Source organism: Gopherus evgoodei, chromosome 9 (assembly GCF_007399415.2).
Source record: "Gopherus evgoodei ecotype Sinaloan lineage chromosome 9, rGopEvg1_v1.p, whole genome shotgun sequence".
In the NCBI taxonomy this organism is placed as follows: domain Eukaryota; kingdom Metazoa; phylum Chordata; order Testudines; family Testudinidae; genus Gopherus; species Gopherus evgoodei.
In genome coordinates, this window is record NC_044330.1 from 60,730,405 (window position 1) to 60,757,528 (window position 27,124).

The 27,124-nt window shown below is 52.2% G+C and overlaps 2 protein-coding genes across 14 annotated transcripts in view; both read left to right on the top strand.

Moving 5' to 3' along the window:
• The window catches only part of PHKA1 (phosphorylase kinase regulatory subunit alpha 1), a 95,277-nt gene extending 82,087 nt beyond the window's left edge, over nucleotides 1-13,190 (top strand). For all 3 annotated transcript variants that reach the window (XM_030574383.1, XM_030574382.1, XM_030574384.1), the window contains 5 exons: nucleotides 872-916; nucleotides 1,723-1,893; nucleotides 3,025-3,078; nucleotides 11,589-11,789; nucleotides 12,221-13,190. In XM_030574383.1, the coding sequence (XP_030430243.1) occupies nucleotides 872-916; nucleotides 1,723-1,893; nucleotides 3,025-3,078; nucleotides 11,589-11,789; nucleotides 12,221-12,394 (645 nt within the window). In that variant the 3' untranslated portion in view covers nucleotides 12,395-13,190. The remainder of the gene's footprint in view (nucleotides 1-871; nucleotides 917-1,722; nucleotides 1,894-3,024; nucleotides 3,079-11,588; nucleotides 11,790-12,220) is intronic.
• A 10,997-nt stretch (nucleotides 13,191-24,187) lies between these two features.
• The window catches only part of HDAC8 (histone deacetylase 8), a 99,261-nt gene continuing 96,324 nt past the window's right edge, over nucleotides 24,188-27,124 (top strand). For 10 of the 11 annotated variants that reach the window (XR_004001903.1, XR_004001907.1, XM_030574637.1 and 7 more), the window contains exons 1-2: nucleotides 24,188-24,327; nucleotides 26,398-26,450. Coding sequence is in view for 8 of the 11 variants with exons in the window: in XM_030574637.1 (XP_030430497.1) it covers nucleotides 24,238-24,327; nucleotides 26,398-26,450 (143 nt within the window). In the remaining 3 variants the exon portion in view is untranslated. The remainder of the gene's footprint in view (nucleotides 24,328-26,397; nucleotides 26,451-27,124) is intronic. The other variant, XR_004001905.1, reaches the window with a different exon arrangement.

The window sequence follows — 27,124 nt, forward strand, 5'->3', positions numbered from 1 at the left end:
GGACAGACTGGGCCTGTCTGCATAACCACGGATGTTTGACCTACTAGAACACACTGGGTCAGGAGCCTGCAGTGAAGCTAAGCAGGCAGCATGTCCTGTAGCTAACTACGCTGTGCCCACCAGCCAGATTCTGCCTTGCACTGTGGAATGCAGCACAGCTGTATTGCTGTCCCTAATCACACTGCAGGACTCCTGTCCAGTGCCGAAAATGGTCAAATAACCCCACTAGCTAAGTCAACTTCTGCTCTTCCTCCTCAGCTGCCTGATAGAGTAGTAGGGAACATGGCTCCCTCTGAATCCACTGCCGCCTCCTGCACACACCCAGGCTGACAGTCTGGAACTAGCTAGCTACTACTGCAGTGCTGATGTGATGAGCTTACTGGCTCTCTCCAGGCCACACCTTAAACGGCCTTTAGTTGGGGTACTCTAAGCTTCTGTGCCTGAGTAGATCTAAACCTCCAGGACCACCCCCTCCCTGCTAGATTCTAACCAGACTGAGGGGCTGACAGTGCCCAGCCTGTCGCTACTGTGTCCTAAAGCCAGTCTGGCGCAGTAATTCTGGAAGGGGAGCCCAGCTGCTTGGATTTCACACCGTGCAGTGTGTCACCTTGTAAACACTAAACTGTTTAACTAGCATCTCCAGGCACCAACCTGGCTCTTTAATCTCCTGCCCTCTTCCAGCTTTGGTTTAATGTGAAACTCTGTGATGCAACTTCCTAAACTGGCTCTAAAGTCTCTGGCTAGCCTCAATCACCTGGGATAGACACTGAATGAATGACACCAAGCTTTGCCCATGCTTCTGCTAATGCTTCTGCTGCCTGCTCCACCCTATCAGGCTTTGACTGTCTCTCTCTCGCTCTCTCCTCTTTAGTCCTGTGGCTTCCACTCTCTGGAGATGGATTCAGGATCTCCTCTGGTAATGTGCATCTTATGTTTACACATGCGGTGTGTTTGTCCTCGCAGGTCCCAGAGCATTTTGCTAGCTAGAGGCAGGGATCTCTTCACCCTGGGGTGGAATGCAGCCACCTGTGGAATGGAATACAGCAGCCCGTTAGCAGTGGCTAGGAAAGCTACACAACCATTTAGGACAGGACACATTAAGCACAAGCTAGGGACACAGCCACTTGAGAAGACTCTTTTAAGGCGGGCTCTGGCACTCGGGCCTAATGTAGCTCTCCTGAGGAAGCAGACCAGGAGGAAGTAGTGCTGTCTGGTCAGTCTCCCCAGCCCAGGCTTGATGGTGGAGCCAAAAGGCAAGGTAGTGCTTGATACTTTGCAAACTGCAAGGACAGCTGTGGAAATGGAGAATTCCATCTTCAGATGCAACTCTGTGGCTCTAGAAAGGTGGAATGTAATAACCCCCTCTGGATTGTCCCCCAGGGCACTGGACTAATGTCCTGATCTGGGCAGAGATTGCCAAGGGATCTCTAATGGCCATGAGTGGCTTTGTCTCATCAGACAGCATTCTGTGTATCCTAGCCCATCTGAGGACATTGGGTTAATGCTGGTTGGGAGAGGAAGTATCCGCTTCTGAACTGTGTTCCTTAGTCTCCCCTTCAAGTACTAGCCCGGCCTAATCCTTCTTGTGTAGCTTGAGAGCTGCTGAGATCACAGCCCAGGGGGAACAGAGGCCAAGTGCTTCTCTGCAGTTAGAGCTCCACAAGCTCTGTAGTGCTTCATCCTGGTCCTGTTGCGTTTCCTGTAACTCTGTTTTGTTCTCAGAGTTCTGGACGCTCCATCTTGCCTGCTGGCGGATCCTTCGCTAGCATGCTGGAAGATCAGGTCTCCAGAGACGGCCGCCATGGCCAGTGGCAGCGGAGAAGGCGGCTGGATGGAGCACTCAACAGGGTCCCGGTGGGCTTCTATCAGAAGGTCTGGAAAATCCTGCAGAAGGTAAGCTGGTCTCATGTTGCCGTTGTTCAGCTGTCTCTTCCACGTGTGCATGCATGTATGTGTGAGTGCATATCCATGCACCTCGATCCCCCGGGCCAGTGTTTTCACGTCATGGGGATGATCCAGCAGCAGCATGCAAACCTCATCGTTGTGTGTTCTAGCCAGCTAAGCAACTACCCTATCCCTGCCTTTGAGGGCCTATTCCAATAGCTGCCAGCCGTACCGGTTCCCCGTGTTTGCTTGGGAGCTCTATGACAAGAGCACAGGTTTGGGCCCCATAAAGTAAGGTGCTTTTTATTACTGCTGGGAGCCCCAACCTGTTGGCTGGCTTTCAAGCTAAATCCTGTTTCCAGGGCTGCATAGATGTAAAGGGCCCATTTCATCCCTATGTTAGCAGAGGGAGGCAGTTTGTGACTCTTTTTTTTTGTTCAGGGGCTGCAGGGGCACATGTGATCCCTTGCATTAGCCAGGACAGCCCAGATTTGCCCCTATGCTGTTCGTAAACTGCAGCTAGAAGCCCAGATGGGTTTACTGCCTGGTGCAGGCGGTGCTGGGGAGGAATTCCTGCACAAACATAGCTGCCAGTCTGGAGTGGTAGGTCATGGTACCAAACCTGCCAACTAGAGGTACGGTTATACTGCAGGGCACGGATGTGAGACATATGGCACCAAACTTGGGGCTTGTCTACGTCGTAAATGGAAGCAAAGGGACTGTTGCAATCCACCCCTTTGTCATTATGCTGGACGTTCGCTTTCAGTAAAAGGGCTGCATCCTTCAGTAAAAAGCCTGTCTCTTGAGAGAACTTATCCAGCTTAACCAAACTGATATGAAGGCACTTGTACTGCAGTGTGTGCCCATGCCCAGACTTCAGTTGAAATAGCTAGGGGGTGAGTTACAACTGCAATTGTTGTTTCAAGTCCTCTTACCATGTAGAAAAATCCTGAACTTTACCGTGTGTGTCCACCATATCTGGGTGCTAACTACATTTCTCAAGGCTGCGTACTCTGCGTGGTGAACGGAAAATGCAGTTACTGGTTTGCTGGGTTTTAAACACTCCACTGAGGGGGATCTAGGATAGCGAAAAGGGCCCTGTCTGGGCTGCAACCTCTAACCCTTGGTCTTATTCTGCAGTGCCATGGCCTCTCTGTGGAAGGCTTTGTCCTTCCAGCCTCAACAACCAAAGAGGTAAGAGCTTTGGGGATGGGGGTATCAACTGATCTTTATGAGGGTAGATCCATGAGGAAGTTTGTGTGAGAAATAATGTCAAAAGTGTTAAGGTTGCAAATTCAGGCACTCAGGTTAGGATGTGCCAGTATTAAGGCTGCCCATACCACAAGCATTAGAATTATTATTTTACTGCTAACACAGCTGACCTTTCCCCAGCCTTTTTCTCAAACAGCCAGACTGTCTTTGTTCTAACTCCATTGTTCTTCTTCGAGTGATTGCTCACATCCATTCCAGGTAGGTGTGCGCGCCGCGCGTGCACGTTCGTCGGAAACTTTTTTACCCTAGCAACTCCAGTGGGCCGGCAGGTCGCCCCCTAGAGTGGCGCCGCCATGGCGCTCTATATATACCCCTGCCGGCCCGCCCGCTCCTCAGTTCCTTCTTACCGCCGTGTCTGTCGTTGGAACTGTGGAGCGCGGCTTAGCTGTCCTCCACGTCCCTAGCTCTCCTAGTTCTCTATCGTTTATCTATCGTTCATCTCTAGTTCCATTATAGTTGTTAATTAGTTTGTTAAGTAGATAGTTTAGTTAAATAGTTGTTAAGTAGTTCTTCGCCGGGGGCTTAGCCCTTCCCGGCACCCGGCGCCAGGCTCATGCCTGTTTCTCCGGGCTTCAAGCAGTGTGCGGCCTGCAAGAAGCCCATGCCTACCAGCGATCCCCACGAAGCGTGCCTGAAGTGCCTCGGGGAATCGCACAGATCCGACAAGTGCCGCATCTGTAAGGCTTTTAAGCCGAGGACAAAGAAGGAGAGGGATCAGAGGCTCCGAACTCTCCTAATGGAGGCGGCACTTGACCCGTCGGCTTCGCAGGCCGTGGTATCGGCACCGGCACCGGATCGCTCCGGCACCGAGAAGACTCCTCGGCACCGACCTTCTCCGGCACTGGAATCAGAGCCAAGGCCGTCGAAGTCTGATACTCCGGCCAGGCAGACCCGGCTTGAGCGCCCGGCCTCGACATCGGCCGCGGCGCCGCCGGCACCGTCAGCACCGTCGACTCCGGGCCCGGCGGGTCCGTTGAGTCCGGTGCCGCCGAGCTCCCCCATGAGATCTGGGGTTGAGGTGACTCCGGGCCCGGCGGGTCCGTTGAGTCCGGTGCCGCCGAGCTCCCCCATGAGATCTGGGGTTGAGGTAGTGGTCCCATCCACACCGGAGACCTTCGCCTCGGCTCGGGACCTTATTGCCCTGACTGAGCCCACTCGGCTGCCACCCCCGGTACCTCCGGTGCGGGTTGTGTCCAGAGGCAAGCCCATGATGTCGGCGCCGCCCAGAGACAGTCGTTCGCCATCCAGGTCCCGACGTCTTGGGCGCTCCAGATCCCGGCGCCGCTCGCAGTCCCGGCACCGCTCCCCTCAGCGGTACCGGTCGCACTCGCGGCAACGGTCGGCATCGAGACGGTCGCGGTCAGGCTCCAGTCGGCGACACCGGCACCGCGACTCCAGGAGCAGGTCCCGACGCTACTCGCCGCACCGGTCGACCTCCCGGCACCGAGCTGGTGGCAGGTCCCGGTCTCGGTCGACCTCCCGGCGCCGAGCTGGTGGTAGGTCCCGGTCGACCTCCCGGCACCGAGCTGGTGGCAGGTCCTGGTACCGAAGCGGCACCCGGTACCGATCAGGATCCCGGCACCGTGACAGATCCCGGTCCCGATCCCGGTCCCGGCACCGATATGACTCCCGGCACCGGTCCCCGGCACCGAGACGATCCTCCGTGCCGGCCCGCGCAGACCCTTACCATCCGGGGTCGGCCCCACCGTGGCCCTCGAGACAGCCGTCCGTATCCTCCCAGACGGACAGCGGGTATGCGCTGGGCACCGACCGGCAGGCGGCGCTGTTCGGGGATCCGCCGCTGCAAGACCAAGGCCCACAACAGTGGGGATTCTGGACACCCTGGGCATACCATCAGGCCCAGGGCCCCCAGCAGCTCCCTGCTAGACCGGCGACTGCGGAGCGTAGGGCCCCTGAAGCCTCCTTGTCTCGCCCCCCTCCCTCCCCGGAAGGGGAGGAAGGGTCCAAACAGCAGGACTCCGCTGTGGCTCCGGAGGCAGAGGCGAGGGCTGAGGAAGACCCTCAGTTGGACACTCTCGTGCCTGGGGTCTCATCATCCTCCTCCCCGGATGAGGCGGTGGCGGGTACCTCCTCCAACAGTCCCCCCCCGCTGGATCTCAGGGCGCACCAGGACCTCCTCAGGCGATTGGCTCAAAATCTGAGTCTGCAGGCAGAGGAGGTCTCGGAGATAGAGGATCCAATTGTCACCATCCTCTCTTCTGATGCTCCCACCAGGGTCGCCCTGCCCTTCATACGGACCATCCAGGCCAACGCCAATACTATCTGGCAGTCCCCGGCCTCCATCCCTCCGACAGCGAAAGGAGTCGAGAGAAAGTACATGGCCCCTTCTAGGGGATATGAATATCTACATGTTCACCCGACTCCCGGTTCACTGGTAGTGCAATCGGTGAACGATAGGGAGCGTCACGGCCAGGAGGCTCCGGCCCCCAAGTCCAGAGAGGCCAGGCGGATGGACCTCCTTGGCCGTAAGGTGTATTCGGCTGGGGCGCTGCAGCTCAGGGTCTCTAACCAGCAGGCCCTGCTGAGCAGATACGCCTTTAACTCCTGGGTGGCAGTGGACAAATTTAAGGAGCTGCTGCCACAGGATGCTCGCCAAGAGTTTACGGCCATCTTGGACGAAGGCAAGAAGGTCGCACGCACGGCCTTACAAGCCTCCTTGGACGCTGCGGACTCGGCTGCCCGTACCCTCGCGTCAGGAGTTACGATGCGTCGCATCTCCTGGCTGCAGGTTTCCGGCCTTCCGCCGGAGCTCCAGCACACTATACAGGACCTTCCTTTCGAAGGCCAGGGCCTGTTTTCCGATAAGACAGACCCCAGACTCAAGAGTCTAAAAGACAACAGGGTCATCATGCGGTCCCTCGGGATGCACACCCCTGTGACGCAGCGTAGACCCTTTAGGTCGCAACAACAGCAACAACGTAGGCCGTTTTCCCAGTTCCGCCAGCGGCAGGACCTTTACAGGCGCCGCGGCAGGAACGGCAGGCGCAGGCAGTCTGGGAACCAAGGGGGGCAGAACCAAGGCTCCTCAAAACCCCCGCCTGGTCCTAAGCCTTCATTTTGAAGGTGCGCCCGAGGGCGCGGTAACAGTTTCCCCTATGGATCCTTCCCCCCCGTTTTCAAACCGCCTTTCGTTTTTCCTCCCGGCGTGGTCCCAAATAACATCGGACCGCTGGGTCTTAAGCATGGTGCAGACGGGATACCGCCTGCAGTTTGTTTCGTTTCCTCCTTCCCGCCCTCCTTCCTCGTCCCTCTTCAGGGACCCCTCTCACGAGCAATTCCTTCGGCAGGAGGTGCAGACGCTCCTCAGCAAAGGAGCTATAGAGGCGGTTCCGGAAAACGAGAAAGGCAAGGGGTTTTATTCCCGCTACTTTCTGATCCCCAAGGCCAAGGGGGGCCTCAGGCCTATCCTCGACCTGCGAGAACTCAACAAATACCTCGTGAAGTTGAAGTTCCGCATGGTATCCCTGGGGACCATTATTCCATCCCTGGATCCGGGAGACTGGTACGCCGCCCTCGACATGCAGGACGCGTATTTCCACATTGCCATTTGGCCGCGCCACAGACGCTTTCTCCGCTTCGTTGTGGGGGCTCTTCATTATCAGTTTGCAGTCCTCCCATTCGGCCTGTCCACGGCCCCGAGGGTGTTTACAAAATGCATGGCAGTTGTCGTGGCGCATCTTCGACGCAACCGCGTCCACGTGTTCCCTTATCTGGACGACTGGCTGATTCGGGGCACGTCGGAACAGCAGGTCAACAGCCATGTCCGCATGATCACCGCCATATTTGCAAGTCTGGGCCTCTTGATAAACACAGACAAGTCCACTCTGAGGCCCACGCAGAAGGTGGAATTTATCGGGGCCGTCCTGGATGCCACTGTGGGCAGGGCCTCGCTGCCTCTGCAACGGTTCCAGACCATGGCGGCGATCGTTCAACGTTTGCGGTCAGCCCCATTGACGTCAGTGAGGACATGTCTAGCCCTGTTAGGCCACATGGCGGCGTGCACTTTTGTGACCGACTACGCTCGGCTCCACATGAGGCCTTTCCAGCTGTGGCTTATCAGTCATTACAGACCGGCAAGGCAACCTTTAGACATGTTAGTCACAATCCCCCAGAAGGTCTTAGATTCTCTCGGATGGTGGTTAGACCAGTCCGTGTTATGTGCGGGTCTTCCCTTTCACCCCTCTCAGCCCTCGGTATCCCTGACAACGGATGCCTCAGATCTAGGCTGGGGGGCCCACCTAGGGACCCTGCGGACACAGGGCCTGTGGTCCCAGGAAGAGGTGGGGCTCCACATCAACATGCGGGAGTTGAGAGCGGTCCGCCTTGCTTGTCAAGCGTTTTGTCATCAGCTTCAGGGTCGTTGTGTCGCCGTGTTCACGGACAACACGACGACCATGTACTATATCAACAAGCAGGGAGGCACCAGGTCCTCCTCCCTGTGCCACGAGGCGATACGACTCTGGGACTTTTGCGTAGCCCACTCCATTCACCTCAGGGCTTCCTTCCTCCCTGGAGTACGGAACACTCTGGCAGATCGATTGAGCAGATCCTTCCTGTCACACGAGTGGTCCCTTCGCCCGGACGTCGCTCTCTCCATTTTCCGGAGGTGGGGTTATCCCCGGGTGGACCTCTTCGCGTCCAAAGGGAACAGGAAGTGCCAAGCGTTCTGCTCCTTTCAGGGCAGGGAGCCGGGGTCGATAGCGGATGCCTTCCTCATCCAGTGGTCGATCCACCTGTACTATGCGTTTCCCCCGTTCCCTCTGGTCCACAAGGTCCTCCTGAAGGTGCGCAGGGACAGGGCTCTCGTGATCATGGTGGCCCCGGCGTGGCCCAGGCAGCACTGGTACACCATGCTGCTGGACTTGGCCATAGCCGACCCAGTTCCCCTGCCCCTTCATCCGGACCTGATTACCCAGGACCACGGGACCCTCTGTCACCCAGACCTGCAGTCGCTGCACCTAGCGGCGTGGCTCCTGCGTGGCTGACTGGTTCCGAGCTGCGCTGCTCTACGCCTGTGAGGGAGGTGCTCTTGAGCAGCAGGAAACCGTCCACAAGAGCCACATATTCGGCGAAATGGAAGCGCTTCTCCTGTTGGTGCGTAGAGAGAAATCTCCGCCCTATGGAAGTTTCGGTATCCGAAATCTTAGACTACGTTTTGTCCCTCAAAGGGCAAGGTCTGGCCTTATCGTCGTTGCGAGTCCACCTAGCAGCTATCTCCACCTTTCACCCGGGTGCGGACGGTCGCTCCGTTTTTTCTCACCCGACGGTGTCGAGATTCCTTAAAGGGCTGGAACGTTTATTCCCTAACGTCCGTCCCCCTGCTCCAACCTGGGATCTTAACCTGGTGTTGTCCCGGCTCATGGGGCCCCCCTTTGAGCCGTTAGCTACTTGCTCCCTGCTCTACCTCTCTTGGAAAACTGCCTTTCTAGTGGCTATCACCTCAGCTAGACGGGTGTCGGAACTCCGGGCTCTTGTGGTAGACCCCCCATATACGGTCTTCCACAAGGATAAGGTGCAGCTGAGACCACACCCTGCTTTTCTGCCCAAGGTGGTCTCAGCCTTTCACGTCAACCAAGAGATTTTCCTTCCGGTTTTTTTCCCAAAACCTCACTCCTCAGGCAGGGAGCAGCAGCTCCACTCGCTGGATGTCCGTAGGGCTCTCGCGTTCTACATAGAGAGGACTAAGCCCTTCCGAAAATCCCCCCAACTTTTCGTGGCGGTAGCAGATCGTATGAAAGGTCTTCCTATCTCCTCCCAGAGGGTATCCTCTTGGGTTACGTCCTGTATCAGGACCTGTTATGACTTGGCCCATGTCCCTACGGGCCGTGTGACTGCGCATTCCACCAGGGCGCAGGCGTCGTCGCTAGCTTTCCTCGCCCGTGTGCCCATCCAGGAAATCTGTCGGGCAGCGACCTGGTCATCGGTCCACACCTTTGCTTCCCACTACGCCCTGGTCCAGCAGTCGAGGGAGGATGCGGCCTTCGGAACTGCAGTGCTCCGTGCCGCGACTTCTCACTCCGACCCCACCGCCTAGGTATGGCTTGGGAGTCACCTACCTGGAATGGATGTGAGCAATCACTCGAAGAAGAAAAGACGGTTACTCACCTTTGTAACTGTTGTTCTTCGAGATGTGTTGCTCACATCCATTCCACACCCGCCCTCCTTCCCCACTGTCAGAGTAGCCGGCAAGAAGGAACTGAGGAGCGGGCGGGCTGGCAGGGGTATATATAGAGCGCCATGGCGGCGCCACTCTAGGGGGCGACCTGCCGGCCCACTGGAGTTGCTAGGGTAAAAAAGTTTCCGACGAACGTGCACGCGCGGCGCGCACACCTACCTGGAATGGATGTGAGCAACACATCTCGAAGAACAACAGTTACAAAGGTGAGTAACCATCTTTTCTCCTCTTCCTCCCAACCCCCAAAATAAATGCGGCTCAGGCAGAGAATGCACGTGGAAAGGGCAGCCTGGAGAATTGTTTGTCAGTTTGCAAAGCAATTGAGAATGGTTAGAATGAGAAGCATCAGGTACCTCTAATGTAGGTGTTGCTACCTCCCCACCCTGCAAGTATTTGCATAATGCACCTCTTATCCTCCCTCCCTGCCCATCTCCTTTCATCTCCAGGGAGGACTAAACAGGGCCTGGCTCTCCCAGAATATCAGCCCTTTTCTCCTGCCATCCCCTCACTGGGGCTCTAAATGATCTCCCACCCACTTGTTTGATGCTCACCAATCAGGAGGGGGAACAGTAACTCGCTGCTTCCTCCCCCTCTTGACTGTGGAGCAGCAGGGTCTTGACCGCTGTTTTCCCCCACATGGGTGAGAGAAGGCCCAGCAACTCCCAACAGTTCTGAGCCTCTGGACTGGTCAAGCGCCTGCTCTCAGGCATGGAGCAGAGCGTTGAGTGGCTTTGCCGTGTCATGAGCTAGACCAGTCTGTGATGGCTGCTTCTCCCACATTGCGACTGGCTGCTCTGTTACTTCTGGGGGAATTCTGTGCCAAAAAATTAAAAATTCTGTTCACAATATTTTAAAATTCTGCACAATTCTGCATATTTTATTTGTCAAAATAACACAATATTATCACACCGGTTTCCGTTATTTTTGGTCATTTTATTTCGAAATACCTGTGAGCAAGTAAGTCTCTAACAATATAGATAACAACAACAACAAAATTCCTGAATATTTTGACAAATAAATTTCTTACTAGCCATATTAATACAGAATTCTGAGTAATAATTCATTTAAAGTACAATACAGAACCGTATTTCCCACACCCCTCAGAAGCAGTGCAAAGGCCTGTGGGAGTCCGGGAGAGGGAAGTAAATTGCTGGGAAGGAGCCTGGGTGTGAACTAGGGTATGGGTGGGAAAAGGTATGGAACAAAAGTATGGGGGGCGGGGAGGGATTGTTAGGGAGCTTCCCCCATGCAGACCCTGGCTGACCCCTAGCCTTTCCCATTCAGTCAGGCACATCTACCCCATCCCCATGTGTTCCTGCACCCCTATCTATCCTTGCACCTCTTGTCCACATGTACCTCCACCCGCCCCTCAGACACCCACTCCCCTCCACCCAACCACCACCTGTCCCTATGTGCCCATGTGTCTGTGCCCCCTCCACCTGTCACCATTTGTCTGTGTGACCCCACTCAGCGACTCCCCGTCCCTATGTAGTTCTGCACCCTCTCTCCCATCACCATGTGGCCCTGCACCCTCCTCCCCCCTGTAGCCCTGTGCCTCCACTCCACTCCACCACCACTGGCCCGTAAGAGTCTGTCTGCTCCTCCCCCACCAGCACCTCATGGTGTCTGTCTCCCCATAGCCCCTGTCTCCTAACCTGGCCTGAAGGGTACTGAAGGCTTTCTCTTTCCCTCGCTGGCTGGGAGCTGCTGCTTTGTTCTATTGCCACAGTGTCCTCTGGTGGGCAAAAGGCAGAACTGCAGCAAGATTTCGGCAGAAGCTCTTTTTCTGTGCAAAAAATTTTAAAATATGCATGGCTCATTATCATGGCATGCACACAGTAGCATTGAATTCCCCCAGGAGTACTCTGTGAAGCACGATCTTCAGTGCTCCTGAATTCAAGGGTCCCACCAGCCTCAGTCAGCCAGTTGCTCTGTCAGCATGTCACCTCTGCACTGGCACGTCCCTTATAGAGGGAGGCGCTTAGAATCCAGGCTCCTAGGTTCCATCCCACTGACTTGCTGGGGAACCCTTGGCAAGGCACTTTCCCTCTCTGTGCTTCAGTTCATCCACCTACACAATGGGGCTAAGGATACTGAGCGATTTGCTGCCTGCTATGAAATGCTAAAAAGCGCTAGATTGCGGGTGCTGGGCTGGGCATGCACTGTGAGGGTTGTGGGGATCACTGGAACCTGGGACACCCCTGCATGTGTATTAATAGACTTTTGGTTCTCACAGATGACTCCTGGGGAGATCAAGTTTTCAGTCCATGTGGAATCAGTCTTGAACCGTGTCCCGCAGCCAGAATACAGGCAGCTCCTGGTAGAAGCCATCCTTGTCCTGACCATGCTGGCAGATGTGGAAATACACAGCATTGGGGGCATCATTGCAGTGGAAAAGATTGTGCACATAGCAAATGACTTATTCTGTCAAGAACAGGTACGGAACCTGCCCTCTGCCAGAGGGAAGGAGTGAGACGAACCTGGCCTTGGACTGTTCGGGGCTGTGGTGGCAAGCGTGCATGTCGTATGTTCCTTAGCACATGTGGGTCATGGCACAGAGAACTTGCAGCAGCAGTGCAGTCAAAGGCTTCTGCTGAGTGTCCATTTGAGACCCAAGCCCTGATGGTTAAGAGCAATTTTATGTGTCACCTCCAGGGCATATTTCTAGAGAAGGCAATGAGGGTGGAGAGGAGGCAGTGGTGGCAGGGTTTGGGCAATGGAAATGGGGATGCTGGGGGTGCCTGCTGCTGGAGTGTAGGCAGGATTGGCTCGGGCTGTGAGTGTGGGGTGGAAGTGATGTGGCACTTGGGGGTGCACAGGTGGCTGATAACTCCCTTTTCTCCTTTTCCCCACTCCTCACCCACACAGAAAGCACTGGGCGCAGATGACAACATGCTGGAGAAAGATCCTGCCACAGGCATCTGTACCCTGCTATACGACAGCGCCCCTAGTGGCAGGTTTGGCACCATGACCTACCTCTCCAGAGCAGTGGCAACATATGTGGAGGAGTTCCTCCCCAGCAGTGGCTGCACCATGCAATAGACCCATTTGGGCTTGCAGCTGGAGTTTACAAACTGCCTTGGGTTACCTTTTAGGAGTCAAAGGCATGCGTTAAGCCTGCTTGCTGGTAGACTGTCTCCATGCCATGACAACTTGTTGAATTCAGTGGTGGAGCCTACCATTTCCTAGCTTCACCCTGGGGGAAAAAGCTCTGCTGCAATAGCTGTTCTTAGCACAGGGAGCGTGTCTCTGCTGATACCAAGAGATGTTTCAGGAGAGCATGTTTGTGTGATTAAACCATGGCTGTGTTTGCATACAGCCATCCCAGCTCTTCCCTGGCACTGAACCCAGGACCGGGTTCACAAGTGAGAGGCCTGAGCTGAGGGTCCCGAGGTTTGATCCCTGCTCAGCTCTGGGGTGTCTGTATGTGCGTTACAAGTCCGAGCTTGGGGTGGGTTTCACTCAGTGAGGTGGTGAATGGGGGACGGCTCTGAAGATGCATGCTATGGTGCTCAGGCAGGTCTCATGTCACCGGTTTCAAAACCCAACACACAATGGAGGGAACAGGCTCTTGCTGCTCTAGCCCCAAATGTGTGCTGAATTTTGAAGGAGGGTTTTATAAAGTGAACAGTAGCTTACCCTGTTGTCGTAGGAGCTTGGGCCCAGAGCAGACCCTGCTGGCATTAACTCGCTGAGCAACGCAAACCTAATCCCTGTGCTCTGCCCATTAGTCCCATGGGCTTCTTCCCACAGTGCAGTCTGGACCCATAGGTGCTGACTCCATGGGTGCTCTGGGGCTGGAGCACCCACAGGGAAAAATTGGTCGGTGCTCTGCACCCACCAGCAGCTCCCCGTCCTGCCCCAGCTCGCCTCCGCCTCCTCCCCTGAGCACGCTGCCACATCCTGCTTCTCCCCCATTCCTCCCAGCGCTTGCACCATGAAACAGCTGTTTTGCGGCAAGCCTGGGAAAGAGGAGGTTTGGAGAGGGCTCCAGTAGGGGCACGGAGGGGTGGAGTTAGGGCAGGGACTTTGGAGCAGGGGTGAATTCAGGTCGGGGGTGCGAGCACCCACTAGCAAGGAAAAAATTTGGTGCCTGTGTCTGGACCCACCGGCTCCTCTGCCCCCCAGAGATGTGAAGCTTTCAGAAACCAGGCAGAGTCACTTTGGAAGGCGGGTGTATCGAGACCCTGAACCACTCTCCCCGTCTGCTGGGAGCCATGAAAGAGAACACTGACTCTCGGCACTTTGGCTGGCTCTCCAGCCCCATCTCACACCATGTTCAGCCAGGCTTTGATGTGCTGTGTTCCTGCCAATCAGGCCTGTTGTCAGCTCACCCTCCTGGAGTGCCCCTTGTGGCCTGGCATAGTGTTTTGGTGACTCCGCCTCTCTCTCCTCTTCAGGACTTCAGTGGGGACATGGCCCTCTGGCCAGGCTGTTCTGTTGCTCCTCCGCTTCCAGGGTATCGGTGTCACCAATAAATCCTACCTGACAGAATACCGGCAATGAACAAGTCTTCCATCCCAGCCTTCTCTCCAGTCTCACTCGTTTGCCAGAGCAGTGACTCTGAGCTTCCCCCCAGAATCCCTCAGCAAAATACAAACCCAGCAAGTTGTGCCCAGCCCCAGCTTGAGCTTGTAGCCAGCTTAGGTTCTCCCCGGTGCTCCGCTCTTCTACACAACAGTGACCCCCACCCTCCAGGGCTGCCTCCCTGGATTTCTACTTCCTTTCGAAGGCCCACCACAAGCATGAATTCCACTCCTGGCTCTTTCCCCCTATACTCCTCCTGCCCAGCTCCTGCAGAGAGGGCCTCCAGACAACCTGTCCTGGTTTTCCCTTCCTCCACGGCACTGACATCCAGCCTGGCCTCCCTGCAGGTGTAACAAAGTGGGGCCCCTTCATAGTGGAGTGTGGTTTATGCACCTCCTCAAGGCTGTGTCCAGCATGGAACAGATGGTTTCCACCTCTGAGGTGCAGGACCTGGGCACATAGGCGGTCCAGTTCCTCCTTACCCTCGCTCATCGTTAGGAGCAGACAGTCCCTACCCTCCAAGGACTCCCAACATCCAGAGCAGTTCTCCCTTTCACAGAGCCTGCTCTGATTCCAGCAGCTTCTTTTGCATGTTCTCTGCCATTGCAACTATATGCTTGCACCCTGTCCCATTCAGTGCCTCTGCAGTAAGGGCCTCAGTCTTTTCACCTAGCTCTCGGCAAGCTGCTGAGAGTTGGTAGTCACCCACACTTCTCCTGTTTTATTTGAGGCAGTGTCCGAGTCCCTGCTGTAGGCTATTCAGCCTTCGTGTGGGCTCTGCTCCCTTGTGCTCATCTCAGCCCAGAGGGAAACCTGCTTCTATACCTGCTGCTGCTACTTCCAGTGTTCTTCCTCTGCCATTGCCGAGGCTGGTTCTTGTCTGGCCGCTTGGGCCATTACTTCTTGTCAGGCAGTACCTGTTTCCACCTGCTCTCACTTACAGGCTTTCAGCTGGCCAGGCAGAATCTGCAGGTGACCAACCGGCAGCCATGAGTCTCCTTCAGCAGTCTCCAGCTGGGTTTCTAACACCTTTGAGTCCTCCTCAGCCTCAGCAGTCCTGGGCTGCAGCTCTTCGTTCAACCTAGCCCTTCCCTTCCCTTTATATCATCATCTTTTGTACCAGAGTTGGGAATTCCCACTAATCCCTCCCCAGGATCATGTGCTGAGGAAGAGTCTTGGCTGCACCAATCTGCATATGCCACCTCTGGCCCCTTACCTCCAACTCTAGTCAGTTGTGGGACACTCCCTTCCCCTTTTCTTCCTGTACACAAGATGTGTATTGGCAGGTGTTGGTCCACATTTCTTCAGCCCACCGTTTGACCACACCCTGAACCCACCAGGACATCTACTGCTACTCCTCTCCCTTAGATAGCCCTGTGTTTGACAGCTTTTTAACCTTATCCAGGAAGGACCCTGCTCCACAAACTTCAGTGAAATAATTCATGTATCTGTGTTCCATCAATGGACAGTCCCTCCTAAAGCATCCTGGCTTGCTGCACTGACTTCCTTGGCTGCCCCCAGAGGAGCTCCGTTCGACTGAGGGCCTGACCGGAAGGCTGGTAGATCTGGAGTGCCCTGGAGAAAACTTCCTCAGTTTCCTGGCAACTCCCCAGTTGGGGCACCTCCATCCACCTGTCTCCCTTGCTGGGACACTCCCAGTCTGACCCATCATTCAGGCGTAGCCCTCTTGGCTTCAGAACAAGCTTTGGTAGGGTGGCCAATTTTGATTGGATGTATTTCTGGAGGTTTCATCACATGACATAATCTCTAATTCCTGGCAACTCCAGGACAGCGCTGGCAGGTTGGCAACTCTAGGCTTTGGCCTGCTCTCATGTCACCAACTGATGCAGGCCAGAACCATCTTACCCCACTTCAGACCCCTTAGGGCAGAAGTTATAGAAATTACTGCAGGACCACATGGTCCATGACTTTTCCACTGAGCGGGTCAAGGCACAGCCACCAGGACATGAGGTCCTGCAAGCATTATACCACTACTTGAGGCAGAGATTTCCCCCTGGGGAGGGCTGGCCCTGGAACCAGAGCTGATATGCTGCTAGAGTCAGTCCTAGCCTGTTGGGTGCAGGGGCAGCTCTAGTTTTTTTTGCTGCCCCAAGCACGGCAGGCAGGCTGCCTTTGGTAGCCCGCCTGTGGGAGGTCCCTAGTCCTGCAGATTCGGTGGCTTGCCTGCGGGAGGTCCACCGGTCCCGCAGCTTCGGCATACCCACTGCCGATTTGCTGCCGAATCCACAGGGGACCTCTCGCAGGCAAATGGCCAAAGGTAGCCTGACTGCTGCTCTCACAGCGACTGGCAGGGCTCCCCCCGCGGCTTGCTGCCCCAGGCACATTCTTGGAGCGCTGGTGCCTGGAGCCACCGCTGGTTGGGTGGCAAATGGTGCTGCCTGCTGGTTGTCCATAGTTGGAGGAGGAGCACCTGTGTGTGCCATTGCTGCTGTTGTAGCACAGCCATCTGCAGCTGTCACTGGGTCGCTGCCAGCAGATGTGCCAGCCCCACTCCTCTTTGCCTTCCCAAATTCTGGGCCAGATCCCTCTGGCTCTATTTCAGAGGCTGATTTGAGGTGCTAACGTGCTCTGTGTTCTATTGCAGATGCACTGTCTTAGAGCACTCCCTTGTGGCATGCATGATGTGGCATTTCAGCGACTCTGCCTCACTCTCCCCCCTCTGGCCTTCAGTAGTCTGGTGCAGTGAGGCCGTGGCCCTCTGGCCAGGCTATGCTATAGTTCCACCTTTTCCAGGGTATCTGTGTCCCAAACGAATCATATCTGATAGAATAATGGCAATGCACACAATGTCTTCTGCCCCGCAGGCTCTTCTTCAGGCTCTCATTTGTCAGAGCAGTGATTCTGGGCTTCACTCAGGACCCCCTCAGCAAAACCTAACACCAGCTGAAATACAAACCCAGCAACTTCTGCCCAGCCCCTGCCTGGCTCTCAGCAGCCTTCACCTTCCCCAGCCTGGAATCTGCCAGGAGAAAGGGCCTACCCTGACATGAGCTCTTAGCCTGTCTTAGGTTCTCCCCAAGTGTGTCCCCCTGCAGGTGTAACCTTGCGGGGTTGTTAGAGGTCTCAGCAGTAGCTAACCCTGTGGGGCTGTTAGGTCTCAGCTGTAGCTAACTCTTCTTCATTGGTGTGGGATCTGCATCCCATCCCATCCCATCCCCTTTCATCTCTCCAGGTGAAACCAGCAGTAAATTAACTGCTTCCCAGTCGCTGCAGCAGTGGACCATGGTGGCACTGGTCCTCCCTTGCATCGCCAGTACCTGGGTGGGGTGTGTTCATCTCTTGGACAGCTGGCTGCTGGCTCCAGTTCTTGAATTTTACCACTTAGTGATGGTATCTGCTGCAGAGCTCTTTGGAGGCTTCAAATATTGTATGAATCTGCACTAGATCTTTCCTAATCTAACAGGCTAAACCCTCCAAAGTAGGTCAGTGCCACATAAAGCAAGTCAGTGCATGAGCCAACATCTCTTGCAGTCTGTGGATTTCTCTGCTGGCTTCCCAAGGCAGCACTGGGGACAGTAGAGCGAAGTGGTTTTTCTGTACAGTAGCTGATGTCTTCATTTTCTTTGCCTTTAACAAAGTGTATGCTCCTCTGGAGGCATTGGGCGGATTGTCCTCCTTGCACAGAAACAACACTAGAAAAATCTCCTAGGTGGTAAAGTTCTTTTTTTTCCATCTTAACTTCTTTCCTCCCATAGTCCCCCAGCCACAAATGAACTCCCCCATCTGATCTTTTAATAGTGTCAGAACATCTGAGGCTAGGGGTGTTAGCGCTGTGTGCGCTGTAGGGGTTCCCTACAGCTCCATGGAAAGGGAGGCTAGGATATCTGCACTGCCCAGAAACCACTTCCACTCCCACCCTCTTCACCTAATAAAATAACCCTAAATAGGGAAGCAAAAGCGTATGTTACACTTAGCCCATAGACTAAATGGTGCTCTCTAATTGTCTGTCAAAGAATGATGTTGAATGCCATAGATGGGGCTGGTTCTCATTCATGCACATCAAGTTCCTTTCAAAGTTGGGAGTAGTTGACAGTGTATGCACTTTACATTCTCCAATCGCTCCCAGAGCAGCCTGCAATGGTCAAAAACCAGCTCCTTATAGTACCAGAGATTTTTACCTACTATAAAAGGTTACAGTGAAGGTATAAGGGGGAGCCTCTCCATTTGAAATGGTTCATATGTAGGATGCTTGTGCTCCCTTTGCAAGGGGAAAGTGCTGCTCAGCCATGCTGAAGGCAGAGTTTGAAGTACTTGACACCTAACACACACTGGTAATAAGGCCACCATAGCTGGAGTCCAGGAATCACGTGTTCCGCTGTGGGGCTTCTGTTTAGCTGCATTTTTATTGTGGGATTTCTCTTAAAATTTGCTTTTGGAGAGTTCCTGCCCAGAGAGCAGGAGCTGAGCTGCACCTCCATAGATGTCATGAAGTGCTAAAGCCTTGTAGACCCAGCTGAGGCCAAGTAACACCCAGTTGAGTAGGTATATAGTGTTCCAGCGTAAGGGCTGCTTGCTGCACTCCATTTTGATGGTTTACTGATCGTAACACAATTGCACTCACACTTAACCATGTAACATTTTCAAACTCCATTTCCTAGATCTTGCTTTTGTTTTCAGGGGATGAGGGCTGAGATGCATGTAAACATTAGTCTTTTTTTCTAATAAAACAAAAAAAGGCAAAACCTGCTGAAGCCTGAAAAGCTAGAATAAAATGCCTCTATTTCCAACATTCCTGTGTTTTCATTTCTAGCCTTCGGGGTAGTTTGTGAATGAGCTGTGCAGGGGAGAGGTGACTGAGCATCCTAGCATGCTGCTCATAGTCTGAGTTGGGGATGGGGTTGGTATTGTCTACTGCTGAGGTAGAGCTACAGGCTCTGGCCAAGGGTAATATCTTGGGACCAAAGGGAGTTTGCAGCTTTTGAGTGGTGGGGGGTGGTTTATGTGTATTACTGTAGTGCCTAGGGTGCAAGTCTGATGGGGGCTTCTTTGTGCTAGGTGCTGTATAACTCCATCCCAGTGCCAACGGGCTCAGTAGAGCCTCCTCCTCTCTATATTTATGTGTATCTTAACCATGGCCCTTGTAGCCACAGGCAAGCTTAGCTAGGGTAAGAGCAGCATACCTAATTCATCAGCTGGGCTCCTGTGATGAATTGTTTGTATTGGGGTGGGGCCTGGAACTTCTCAAGGATCAGGACCCCATTATGCCAGGTGCTATCTGCTACTCTGACAAAAAGTCAGTCCCTAAGAGACCACAGGTTCTTGGCAGGGTGGAGCCCAGGACAATAGCGAGCAGTAATTTGTGTAATTAGCCCAAGCTAGATCTAAAAGTGAGTCAGGCCCCAAAATTCACAAGCTTGGTTTTAAAATCACATGTGGGTTGTTTTTTTAAAATGGGGTGGTTCTCTGTGGAGACTGAGTCACATTGTCAAACTTGTTTGTGTGAGCAAGAGAGCACAAAATGTACTTTTCCATATTCTAAATCAGGGCTGGGCAACCTGTGACTCCAGAGACGTGCAACTCTTCAGAAGTTAATATACAGCTCCTTGTATAGGCACCAACTGCAGGGCTGGGAGCTACGGGTACCAACTTTCCAATATGCTTGGGGGTGCTCGCTGCTAAACCCCTGGCTCTGCCCCTTCATGCTCCGTCCGCTGTGCCCTTGTGCCCCGAGCCTCCTGCTTGCCACAAAACAGCTGATTGGGAGGGGCGGGGACAGAGGGGGAGGCTGGTGGGTGGGATTGGGAGAGCTGATGACATTACACTGTGGCTCTTTGGCAATGTACTTTGGTAAATTCTGGCTCCTTCTCAGGCTCAGGTTGACCACCTCTGTTCTAAATTAAAGCGATCATTCTCACTCTAGTTAATTTATCCCACTGAAAACTAAGGCTTGACTTGTTCATAGTTGACAGGTGCCAACAGGGTGAGGAGATTTCTGCTTATAGAGGGCTCTTCAATCTAGCAAAGAAATGAGAAACCGGAACTAGACTAAAAATAAGGTGCATATTTTGAATAGTAAGGGGAATTTAACCATTAGAAAAAACTGAGAGAGGGCTATGAGGGATTCTCCATCACCAGCTATCTTAAATCCAGCTGAGCTATCATTCATAAAGAATGAATTATACTTCCACCCAGAAGTAATGGGCTTGATGCAGGAATTATTGAGTGGGTTTCTTTGGCCTGTGGTAAGCAAGCCTAGATGATCATGCTGTTCTGTTCTGGCCTTAAAAATCTATGAATCTTCACATAATCTGATGACTCCGGGAGCTGGGATTTAAAGAAAAAGACCAAATATCATGAGAGTTAGCAACAATGTAGTGAGCAGCACATGAAGAAGCTGTTGCTGCAATAGCTATGTCCCTGCCAGTTGAGGACCTGATTAGACTAGGACCAGAACCTTTAACTGCATGAACCACCTTTCATCCAGCAGAACCAAACACCCCCAAATTTACAGCTTTACCCTGTTCTGTCTCTTGCAGTGTTGTAACTCAGTTGAAGTGAATTAAGTCACACTAATTAGAGTAGTGAAAATGAGAGAATAGGATGTTCACACTGCTGACATGGGCTATCGTAGGCTATTTACCAGCGCCAGCGACATTAGCCGGTACTCACTCATCAGTATAGAACTGCAGAAGAAATGTTGGGAAACCTAAGCATCCTTGGACTTTCAGGACCTTTACCTAAAGCTCTTAAGCAAAGGAAGCTGTCATGGCTCAGTAACTGGTTAAAAGACAGGAAACAAAGGGTAGGAATAAATTGTCAAGTTTTCACAGTAGAGTTAGGTAAATGATGGGGTCCCTTGAGGATATGTACTAGGACTAGTGCTGTTCAACATATTCATAAATGAGCTGGAAAAGGGGGGTAAACAATGAGGTAGCCAAGTTTTCAGATGATACAAAACTACTGAAGATAGTTAAGTCCAAAGCTGACCGCAAAGAATTACAGATCTCACAAAACTGGGTGACCGGGCAACATAAGAAGGCCATACTGCGTCAGATCAAAGGTCCATCTAGCACATGTGCCCTAGAGGGAATGAACAGAACAGGTCATCATCAAGTAATACATCCCCTGTTGCCCATTCCCAGCTTCTGGCAAACAGAGGCTAGGGACACCATCTCTGATCATCCTGGCTAATAGCCATTGATGGACCTATCCCCCATGAATTTATCTAGTTCTTTTTCAAACCCTGTTATAGTCTTGGCCTTCACAACATCCTCTGACAGAGATCCACGGGTTGATGTGTGTTGTATGAAAAAATACTTCCTTTTGTTTTAAACCTGCAGCCTATTAAAAAAATGGCAGATGAAATTCTATGTTGATAAATGCAAAATAATGTACATTAGAAAACATCTTCCCAACTATATATAGAAAATGATGGAGTCTAAATTAGCTGTTACAACTCAAGAAAAGAGATCTTGGAGTCATTGTGGAAAACATCCACTCGATGTGCAGCATCAGTAAAAAAACAAAACAAAAAAACACTTAACAATGTTAGGAACCATTAGGAAAGAGAGAGATACTAAGACAGAAAATATAATGCCTCTATATCAGTGGCCAAATCACACTGGGAGTTGCAGCTAGCAAGAGATGTTAAGAGTAACAAGAAGGGTTTCTTCAGGTATGTTAGCAACAAGAAGAAAGTCAAGGAAAGTGTGGGCCCCTTACTGAATGAGGGAGGCAACCTAGTGACAGAGGCTGTGGAAAAAGCTAATGTACTCAATGGTTTTTTTGCCTCGGTCTTCACGAACAAGGTCAGCTCCCAGATTGCTGCACTGGGCAGCACAGCATGAGGAGGAGATGACCAGCCCTCTGTGGAGAAAGAAGTGGTTTGGGACTATTTAGAAAAGCTGGATGAGCACAAATCCATGGGGCTGGATGCCCTGCATCTGAGGGTCCTAAAGGAGTTGGCAGATGTGATTGCAGAGCCATTGGCCATTATCTTTGAAAACTCATGGTGATCGGGGGAGGTTCCAGATGACTGGAAAAAGGCTAATTAGTGCCTATCTTTAAAAAAGGAAAGGAAGAGGACCCGGGGAACTATGGGCCAGTCAGCCTCACCTCAGTCCCTGGAAAAATCATGGAGCAGATCCTCAAGGAATCAATTCTGAAGCACTTAGAGGAGAGGAGAGGAAAGTGATCAGGAACAGCCAGCATGGATTCACCAAGGGCAAGTCATGCCTGACTAACCTAATTGCCTTCTGTGAGGAGATAACAGGCTCTGTGGATGAGGGGAAAGCAGCAGACATGTTATTCCTTGACTTAGGAAAGCTTTTGATATGGTCTCCCACAGTATTCTTGCTGGCAAGTTAAAGAAGTATGGGCTGGAAGAATGGACTATAAGGTGGATAGAAAGCTAGCTAGATTGTCGGGCTCAACAGGTAGTGATAAATGGCTCCATGTCTAGTTGGCAGCCAGTATCAAGTGGAGTGCCCCAAGGGTGGGTCCTGGGCCAGTTTTGTTCAATATCTTCATTAATGATCTGGAGGATGGCATGGACTGCACTCTCAGCAAGTTTGCAGATGACACTAAACTGGAAGGAGTGATAGATACGCTGGAGGGTAGGGATAGGGTCCAGAGGGACGTAGAGAAATTAGAGGCTTGGGCCAAAAGAAACCTGATGAGGTTCAGCAAGGACAAGTGCAGAGTCCTGTACTTAGGAAGAAAGAATCCCATGAACTGCTACAGACTGGAGACCGACTAGCTAAGCAGCAGTTCTGCTGAAAAGGACCTGGGGATTACAGTGAATGAGAAGCTGGATATGAGTCAGCAGTGTGCCCTTGTTGCCAAGAAGGCTAACCGCATATTAGGCTGCATTAGTAGGAGCATTGCCAGCAGATTGAGGGAAGTGATGATTCCCCTCTATTCGACACTGGTGAGGCCACACCTGGAGTATTGCATCCAGTTTTAGGTCCCCCCCCCCTCAGAAAGGATGTGGACACATTGGAGAGAGTCCAGCGGAGTGCAACAAAAATGATCAGGGGGCTGGGGCACATGATTTATGAGGAGAGGCTGAGGGAACTGGGCTTGTTTAGTCTGCCAAAGAGAAGAGTGAGGGGGGATTTGATAACAGCCTTCAACTACTTGAAGGGGGGTTCCAAAGAGGATGGAGCTCGGCTGTTCTCAGTGGTGGCAGATGACAGAACAAGGCGCAATGATCTCAAGTTGCAATGAGGGAGGTGTAGGTTGGATATTAAGAAACACTATTTCACTAGGAGGCTGGTGAAGGACTGGAATGGGTTACCTAGGGTGGTGGTGGAATTTCTATCCTTAGAGGTTTTTAAGGCTTTTCTTGACAAAGCCCTGGCTGGGATGATTTAGTTGAGGTTGGTCCTGCCTTGAGCACGGGGGTTGGATTAGATGACCCCCTGAGGTCTCTTTCAGCCCTAATTTTCTATGATTCTATGATAAATTGCCCTGTTCTGTTCATTTCTTCTAAAGCATCTGACACCAGTCACTGTCAGAAATGGATCGTTGATCTGGCCTAGTATGTCCATTCTTATGTTCTAAATAATGTGACCTGCTGTTTAGTTAAAGCACTAAAGTGAATGCTTCTCGTGAAAGAATGTGATCTACAATCACTACACCACTGGGAGGGTTTGCAAGCACTCTGGAAGGCATGATTAGATTTCCGAAGGATCTTGATCAGGTGAGGAATTGGTCTGAAATCTACAAGATGAAAGTCCATGTAAGTGCAAAATGCAACATTTAGAAAGCAAAATTGAAATGCATAACCACAAAATGGGGAATAACTGGCCAGGTGCTTGCACTGTGGGCAAGGATCTGGGGTGCTAGTGGGTCACTGATGGACTATGAGTGATACAGTTAATAATTTATGGAGCTATACCTATCTCATAGAGCTTGAAGAGACCTTAAAAGGTCATTGATTGCATCCAGTCCCCTGCCTTCACTAGCAGGACCAAGTAGTTTGGTGGTGGTTTTTTGCTTTTGCCTCAGATCCCTAAATGGCCCCCTCAAGGACTGAGCTCACAATCCTGGGTTTAGCAGGCTAATATTCAAACCACTGAGCTATCCCTCCCCCTGGTTGTGAAAAATGCTCATATTGTTAGGGGTGTGTTAACAGGAGTGAGGTATCTGGACAGGGGAGGGAACTGTCCGCTCTGCTCAGCACTGGTGAGCCCTCAGCTGGAGAACTGCGTCCAGTTTTGGGCACTGCACTTTCAGAAAGAGGACAAGTTAGAGAATGTCCCATGGGACTACAGCTCCCAGCATGCCCTGGGACGGTCAGGCCGCGCTATAGGACTACAGCTCCCGGCGTGCCGAGGGGTCGGCGTGCCGTTGGTCCGCACAGGCCGGAGGGCGCGGAGCCGGCTCGGGAACCCATGGAAGCGGCTCTGCCGCTGCCCCCGGTCTATGTCTGCAGCCCGGAGTACCTGGCGCTGTGCGACTCGCTCTGCAAAGTGCCTAAACGGGTGGGTGAGCGGGGGGCCTGTGAAGGGCAGGGCCGGACACCAGAGTGTGGTGTGCCGAGCTCGGGGGGGCTTTGTGGGAGGCGGGGTGGGGAGTTTCGGGGGGTGGCGTGGGGAGCTTGGGGGCACTGGGGTGCAGATGGGGAGCTTGGGGGGCCCTGCTGGGGAGCTGTGATGGGCTGGGTGGGAAGCTGGGGGGACGGGGTGGGGAGTTTGGGGCGTCCTGTGGGGCGGGGTTTCTGGGTGGAGGGTAGTGGGCCCTGGGGGGGCAGGCTGTGACTTTCCCATCCCAGCTGAGACGGGGTTGGTGTAATCCAGCGGCCTGGAAGTAGCAGTAAGGTTGATACAAAAACAGTGTGAAGTGAAAAGCCCCCCATGCCAGTCAGAACATCTGTGTTATAATTGTTTGTACACCTGGAGGCCCTGCCTGAGATCAGGGCCCCCTCGTGCCCAGCCCGGCACAGACACACAGCAAGAGATGCTCCTTGCTCCGGAGCCTTAGCTGGCTGAGGGGAAAAGGGGAGCTGCCAAGTGAAAGAGATTAACGTGAGGAAACAGCAACATGGGAGCTAATGTACCCCAGAAGGCTTTGTAAGGATCTTTAAAACCTGGCTAAGGGAGAAATTGGGAGCAGGGAACCTTGTTTAGAAAAATGGGGCATAAATCTGTTTTGCTTTGATAACATTTATGTAAAAATCTTCTCCTGTTCCCTATGTTTAACTCCAGAGGGGGGAATCTCAGCAGACCTGGCAGTCTCTAACCAAGCTGCTGTCTTGTGGTCTCTTGGATTGCCAGCCTCTCCTGGTAGGAAGGAGGGCACTACATGCTAGGACATTTTCAGTGTCCTCTGATCCAGGGAAGCTTAAGAGCATACAAAACTTCTGCTGGTTGAAAGAATGATACAGGCTTTAGAAACTCCTCCTTGCTTAGGTAGTACCAAAATTAGGGTGTTGGCTTGAGATAGACAGCTTTGAAATAAACCTGGATAAAATCTTTATACCAAACTCTGCACCCCCATGTATTCTGCAAATGCCACATTCTTCAGAAGAACTATTTCATGTGTGAATAGGAGTGAGTGGATGTTCAAGCCTTGTACCTGTATTGCTGTTTATGTTTCTCCACGGCTGCCTATAACTATAGTTTTCAAGCACTAAACCCATCCAAGTCACGATGGGAAGGAAATCCACATAAGGATGGGGGGAAAGAAATATTTGAGTGATTCCTTTTAATTAAAGAAAAGGAAAATAAAGAAAAGGCTCTTTGAAGCTGTTCACAGTTCAGGAGTGGTTGACATAGTCCCTGGGAGATGGATCAGTGGGCAGAGTCCAAGTGAGATGGTAAAAAATGCATGATAAATGCAGTGTATTACATGGATGTCACCTGTGTGGTATATATAAGGCTCTTGGGTTTGTTTTTATTTTATTTTATTTTTTAATTTATTCCGATTTTCATTTTTTATTAACTTTTTTTAAAAAACTGGAGAAAATAGGTAGAAACTGAAATCAAAGGGCAGAGTGGGGGTGGAGGGAAGCAGAGTCTCACCATGTGGCAGTAGCCTTCCACTACCTGTAGCGGTCCAGTCCTTTCAGCTTCCAGGGCCTAGCTCCCCGCCCATCTCATTCTGCCGCTGTGTGGAGGAAGCAGATGGGGCCAGGGTAAAGGGCTGAATTCTGAAGGGGAGCAGAAGGCTGCACCCCTGACTACTTGCCCCTGGTGTATAGAGCCCCTCCTAACCTGGCTCACCCTTCCACACAGCCCCATTTGGTTTCCCAGCGAAAAATTCCTGGATCCTGACACAGCCAAAATTTGGATGAAAATCAGTAAAACCCGAATATTGTTTTTTTTCAAAACCCAGGAATTTTGGGGGAAAATCGTTAAAGACTAACAATGAAGGACCTTTGGTACATATCAGCACCATTTCAGTTTAGGATCTCTGACATATCTGCTCTATGTTTGTGTGGGGGTTACGTTGCAAGCTTCTGGGTTAGGGACATTCTTCTACGTATGGTGCAGGCCTGCTTGGTAACCCTTGCATAACTTGGTAACCTGTGCTCTTACATTTCTATTCTGTAGGCCAGTATGGTGCATTCTTTGATCAAAGCATATTCCTTACTTGACCACATGAGGTAAGTCACATCATCTATTTCATGCAGAGTGTATGCTAATTGCCTGGTCCTGTGGGTGCTGAGTATCCTCAGCTCGCCAGGAACTCGGTACCATGCTGCATAGTGCAGGATTGGGCCCTGCATTCTGTGCATTCATAAAACCCACACACTGACTTCTAGTGTTGTTGATTTGTACACAAAGTTCGCTTGTTCTGCTAAATGGACAGTGTTACAGTAGTTATGACAGATGTGATTTATCATCAGAATCTGATGAGAAAAGTCTTCCAGGTACTAAATATCTAGTGCTTTTTTTTTTTTTTAAAATGTGCCATGCCATCTTCAACTTTTATTAATGAGTGACAGTGACCAAGCACTGATTAGCTTTCCCACTGCTAATAGAGCCTAATGGGCAGCTGGGAAACCAACATAGACCATGTCAGTTTCTTATTGCTGCTTGAGAACAGTCTAGCCAGGTCTTAGAGCTATTCATGGGGTACCACGAACTCAGAATTTGTGGGGTACAAAAGGACTCAGGCAGAGGTTTGGAGTAGGGTACTGAAGAGCCCTTCCCTCAGGAGGGTGTTGGGAATTGGGTAAGGAGGAAAAGAGAGGTTTCCTCTTCTCTTCCAGTGCTTAAGGGGGCTGGTGTATGTGTTCAAACATCCTGGATGCCTGTTAGCCTGCTACAGATGATA